The sequence below is a fragment of the Hordeum vulgare genome, chromosome 3H (assembly GCF_904849725.1).
Source record: "Hordeum vulgare subsp. vulgare chromosome 3H, MorexV3_pseudomolecules_assembly, whole genome shotgun sequence".
NCBI classification, from domain to species: domain Eukaryota; kingdom Viridiplantae; phylum Streptophyta; class Magnoliopsida; order Poales; family Poaceae; genus Hordeum; species Hordeum vulgare.
This window is the reverse complement of record NC_058520.1, coordinates 444,429,372-444,434,804: the sequence shown is the minus strand read 5'-3', so window position 1 is coordinate 444,434,804 and position 5,433 is coordinate 444,429,372. Positions and strand designations below refer to the sequence as shown.

The 5,433-nt window shown below is 41.9% G+C and overlaps 1 protein-coding gene across 7 annotated transcripts; it reads right to left on the bottom strand.

The window, feature by feature from the left end:
- Nucleotides 1–309: 309 nt before the first annotated feature.
- Nucleotides 310–5,111, bottom strand: LOC123444166 (serine/arginine-rich-splicing factor SR34-like). Of its 7 annotated transcripts, XM_045120799.1 has the most exons (15): nt 4,922–5,075; nt 3,985–4,119; nt 3,803–3,894; nt 3,402–3,467; nt 3,169–3,243; nt 2,978–3,083; nt 2,844–2,890; nt 2,669–2,726; nt 2,428–2,477; nt 2,201–2,257; nt 2,015–2,088; nt 1,905–1,940; nt 884–917; nt 745–807; nt 310–661 (listed from the first exon to the last, which is right to left on the bottom strand). In XM_045120799.1, the coding sequence occupies exons 2-15, from the start codon at nt 4,007–4,009 to the stop codon at nt 647–649; spliced, it is 798 nt and encodes a 265-aa protein (XP_044976734.1). In that variant the 5' UTR covers nt 4,010–4,119; nt 4,922–5,075; the 3' UTR covers nt 310–646. The 7 variants fall into 7 exon arrangements, 4 of the variants coding, with proteins under 4 accessions (XP_044976734.1, XP_044976737.1, XP_044976736.1 ...); XM_045120802.1 differs by lacking the exons at nt 3,985–4,119; nt 4,922–5,075 and adding an exon at nt 5,087–5,111; XM_045120801.1 differs by lacking the exon at nt 3,985–4,119 and having other exon boundaries at nt 4,922–5,084.
- Nucleotides 5,112–5,433: the final 322 nt, after the last annotated feature.

Below are 5,433 nucleotides of genomic sequence, written 5' to 3'. Positions count from 1 at the left end.
GTTTGCTTCGGAGGCTCCGAGTGAAAACTCATGTTTCGAATTTGACAGCAGCGACACGTTGGCTTTCCTGTTTTCTCTTTCGTTAGTGTAGTCGCACTCCCGGGCTATCTAAAGCGGGACACGAGCCTTTGAGATGGTGATATATAACCCCTTGGCGGGCTGGTGCAGTCATGGGCTGCCATTCAACCTACTCGTTGTCTGTGGCCGCTTCTCCAATCCAAAAAGAAAAACGAAATTGATGCTGATGCAGAGCTTGCACAAAAAGCTCATAGAAGAAACAGAAACAAGACAAGAACCCGTGGAAGCAAGTTGAGAAAATAGCACTGTCAACGATGTAGTAATGAAGTTCGGTAAAGCACAATGTGATAGCATAACACATTACCACAAAGCACAGGTCTCCTCTGAATACAAGTTACCACAAACTACAGGTCAAATCTCCAAGTCATCATTCAGGAGAAAAAGAAAGGGTACGGGTCTCTGAATACAACTCTGAGTCTGAGAACAGAGCACATAACAAGTAGACAGACAGGCATCAGGCCTCGCAAACATAACGCTGCGCAGAACACGATGAAGCATACGCGACCGCCTATGAGGTCGCAAACTGGATCCTGAAGTGGTCGCTCGCCGTTTACAGGTGCGCCCAAGATCAATCCGACCTCGCCTGCCAGAACAGACACCATATCAGCATATATATTAATCATACGCGATTTCTCAGGAAGAGGCTGAGAGAGTGCCCTGTATTACAGGAGATGCAGAACGGGATACACTCCTGCTCCTGGGGCTTCTGCTCACGGATTTTCCAGACACCTGCAAACGAGTTCCATTAGCTGCTTTGAATAAGTGACTCGAGTGAAGATTTTGTGAACTGATTGTCGAGACTTACCGAAGAAACAGGGGATCGAGATCTTGACAGTGATCTGCAAAATGTTTCAGAAACAAAGTACATTACTCAAAAGTGTTGTGTAATCCAATATTTTACACCAAAACCAACCTCACAACCATACCCATCCTCTATGTGCCTACCAATGTGTAAAGAACCTAAGTGGATTTTACGAGAGCGCTATCACGGCGCATATTTATGCCTTTGGCTCTTTATACATATCACCAGGTGCGACTATTAAATCTGAAACTGAACAGAAAAACTAACCAAGATTTGCTAATGCCAACCTCTTAGCATGTACACTTGCCCCAGAAAACCATTTTGCCCTTCACCCTTCTCTATTCATTTGTTAGCGCACAACTTGCCCAAATAAATGACTAACAAACACCATTTGCCATTTATCTTCTCTACTGAAGAATGGCGAGATTAATTAACTCAAAGCTTAAAGTCTTAACGAAAATGAGGGCCTTTTTAGTGATTATATGAAATTTAAGCCAACAATTAACATCATTTAAATAATACCACAAGACCCACTCCACATATCCTTACTATCAGGACTATCTTGCTCCTAGGACTTCTTGCTCACTCGCCATACGTGCTGATAATCCAGCTCTACTATCCATAGTTCCAAACCATCCTGTTGAAATCTCAACGCATCCAATTTTCTATGGAAGCAGTCCCCAGATCGCCGCATGGCCAGATCTAGGAAAAACAAAAGAAAACCTTAAATGTCACAGGTTAACTAGCTAGCAAGCATGTTTCATTATTCATTGGACCATAGGTAACAAAAAAATGAGTCAAGCGAAAAGTAGAAAGAGATCGATTCTCTACAAGATTTTAAAAAAGGAGCTATATATCTTGAGGAAGAATCGGAGATACATCAAAACAAACCATTGACCTATTTCTGTTTTTCTAACCGAATTACGCCATATACTAAGATCAATTTGTTCCTATTTCTTCCAAAAGCGAAACCACCGTTACTACTAACAAAAAAACTTGCAGCTATATATACAGAATGACAAACCTTTCATCCACAGGTAAGGGTGACCGAGAGACAGATCTAAGGAACAATGCACTCAAATATCAGTACTTGTCATAAAACTTGATGTAAATCAGAAAGAAAATTTAAGATACCTGCTATAGCTGCGACTTCTCGAGTAAGAGAGGCTACGGCTCCTGCTTCTTGATCTAGCATCATACTCCCTCACCTATAATAATAATATAATAACAACAGATTCATACAAGTGTAAAATCAAATGGACATCCAGATACCATCTTAACTACTGTTAAACTATCAGTGAAAAAGAAGTTAACCCATACCCTGATATATGCCCTTGAAAATGCATTTCTGAACTCTGTACCATCGAGCTTCCTAATCTGGAAAATTACCAATGATAAGAGGGGTATATACCAACTAAAACAGGAACAAACCACACATCGCCAAGATGCCCTCTTAGCAGATCCTCTCCAACAGCAATCGATGAATAGTTTACACAAGAATTTTATCATTAAAGAAAGCGGAGTGTAGAGATGATATGACAGCCTACCGCATATTTCATGTCATCGTAGTTTGTATAATCCACAATTCCAACAGTTGCTGCAACACAAACAAAATACAATTGTCATCAATAGGATGTGCATAATGTTAAACCATGATTCTGATTTCCAAAGGACAGTGCAGTTACAATTCAGGCAACTGAACCGAGCAATTAGCTCCTCAAATTTCTAGTGTGCACACTGCTATGATGTCAATATAACTGGAGAAGAAACTGGAAGATTGTCACTAACCTCCAGCCTCGCGGTATACATCAGAAAAGCAGACATCGCCAGCCCGTCGCATATGGTCCTGAATACGTAATATTAAGCAATGTATAAGTAAATAAAGAAGAACAGACATCACCAACCAATCTCAATGGACATCAAACTCAAAATGTATAAAGAGAAGTCATAACAATTCGTGTACCTTGAGATCTTGCCATGACGCTGACGAAGGTAAACCATCAACCATAACTGTGTGGCTCAGAACATGAACAGAAAAGTGAGAATCCCCATCCAGACATATACCAATCAACTCATTAACAAGACAGAAGTACAAACCTCGGTACTCAGAGCGCCTAGAAACACCTCCACGGCGTCCACTGCTAAAGCTGCTTGGGCGATCGTACGAGTAAGATTGAGCTTTTCCACCATGAGCTAATTCCACCTGAGAGATAACTTCTCAAACAACAGGCACAAGAAAGCAGTCTTTGCTTTCAACCAAAAAAAGGCAACATATAGTACATACATACCCGCAGCCTGTAGCCATCAAAGTCATAACCATCACGGCCATAAATTGCGTCATCAGCATCACGAGGATCCTCAAACTAAAAAAGGATCATTAGTTTTATCAAACCAAATATGATACACCTCATTAAGAGCCTATATTTAATGCCAAAACAATAACAATAAGACTATCACAAATTCTGAGTATAAGTCTCATAAAACAGTGAAATATTCTACATGACCATGACAGAATACTGACCTCGACAAAAGCATAACCAGGAGGCCTTGGAGGAATCTTCAAGTCAATATCGACAATACGGCCATACTGCATAATGATACATAAATTTAAGGCATGAATAGATCCATTTTAATTCCTTACAATGACATGTACATGAGCTGCAACCTGTACCATACTAGTTTCCTTACTATGTACAACTTACACTGAAAACATGGCCAGGAACTTCATCAGTTTGCGCTATAGTCAATTATCTTACTCCCTCTGTCTACTTTTATAAGACGTTTGAGATGGTTCAGACAGTGTCTAAAACAGTTCAAAACAAGCTGTATAAAACGTCTTATAAAAACGAACAGAGGGAGTACATAATTGCCAAAGCCACAATGAAAGTTATTGCAAGAATCATTACACAATTGAATATTTACCTTGTAAAAGAGATCCTCAACCTCCCTCTCACGAATGTCCCCAGGGAGATTGCCGACATAAATGGTGCAGCTGTTGCGCCTGCCCATTGTTTCTGCAGTGAAGAAAATAAAGGTCATAAAGCCTAAATGAATTTTTAGATGAAAAGGTGCAGCACACTTCTAATTTTTTATGCAAAACATACTAGCTCGAATGGTGCAGATAAACATTAGAAGCACAAAATGGTATAGCAATCCGGTGCACGTAGTTCCGCTTGCACAGGGTCCGGGGAAGGGTCCGACCACTTTGAGTCTATTGTACACAATCTTTCCCTACATTTCTGCAAGAGGTTGTTTCCAAGAATTGAATCCGTGGCCTCCTCATGGAAGGAGGTCACAAGGCAACATAAGAAAATAAAATTGCCGCCACAAGTCATCAGCAGGAAAGAAGAGCAGGAAGACAGATTTCATATTCTTGTATGTCTACTATATTACTCCATTTGTTCACAGATATAAGATGTTTTGGATATTTCAATATGGATTACACAGACTGAAATGACTGAACAAACACACCAGAACATGTCTATAATTCCATATACATCCGATTCAGATTTTTTTTAGAACATCTTATTATACTACCTCTGTTCCAAAAACAACTAAAACCACGACACTTATTTTTGGAACGGAGGGAGTATTTGTGAACAGATGGAGTATATGTGTACCATATCTTCTCGATTTAACTACAGAATAGCTAATACAGCTATCAGATTGGGGCCTTAGCTTCCGTCGTCTATCTTCTCACTATGTAGGAATTAGTGGTGAAAACTTCGCAATTGTTCAACAGACTCTGGACAGTTGTCCAGAACACCTTACAACCTAAACCAAATCTTACATGAGCATGAACCCTAAACAGATCTCAATGGTCATTACTAGGAGGAAAATTATCCAATCTTCGGTGGCACGCAACCACGCACTACCAAGGTTTTCTCTGGTCGAGAATAAGATTTCACGGTATCTGTCGCGTAGATGGGAGTCCGGAACAGAAACGCTGGATACAATCAGCCCCGCATCGCGATTCACGAAAGGGGTAAAATCTATCCGTGCTTGCGGCACAAAACAAAAGAAAGTGGAAGGAGGACGAACCTTGCCACCAGCCCACCACCTGTGGAACAACGAGAAAAGTTACCGATGGATTCGGGCGGGGCCAAGCGCGGCGGAGACGGGAGAGACTGGCGGAGAACCCAACTGGCTGGAGGCGATCGAAGAAATCAAGATGGATAAATGTTCCGAGGTTTTCGGCTGAAGTACCTGCGGGGCAGAGAGGTGGGGGCGGCGGGTCGAGAAGCTTCGGGACTCCGCAGGCGACGCCGCGTGGAAAGCTCACTAGGCCAAAAGTACGGTCAAATTTTGTGTTACAACAAACAAAATGCAGTTTCGACCCACGTTTGAAAAAATTAACAAAACTGATCTCTTTCCGTGACGTCAAGACTTCTGGGTTGCATTAGAGACGCTAGGGACCCTGACGTCTGGCTGGGCTCAGTCGGTCAGCTCTGCCGTTGACCAGATGACGTGGCAAAGGGGCCAGACACCAGGGTCCCTGACGTCTGCCCCAGGACCAGACGCGAGGGTCCTTGGCGTCTCATAAATCCAATTTA

Bases quoted from the DNA above. Each gene is read 5' to 3' on its own strand.
- LOC123444166 (XM_045120799.1), bottom strand. From the start codon at position 4,009: ATGTTTATCTGCACCATTCGAGCTA. The intron at 2,727-2,843 runs GTACACGAATTG...TTACGTATTCAG, and splicing joins CGTCATGGCAAGATCTCAAG to GACCATATGCGACGGGCTGG. The intron at 1,941-2,014 runs GTATCTTAAATT...ATTGTTCCTTAG, and splicing joins AGAAGTCGCAGCTATAGCAG to ATCTGTCTCTCGGTCACCCT.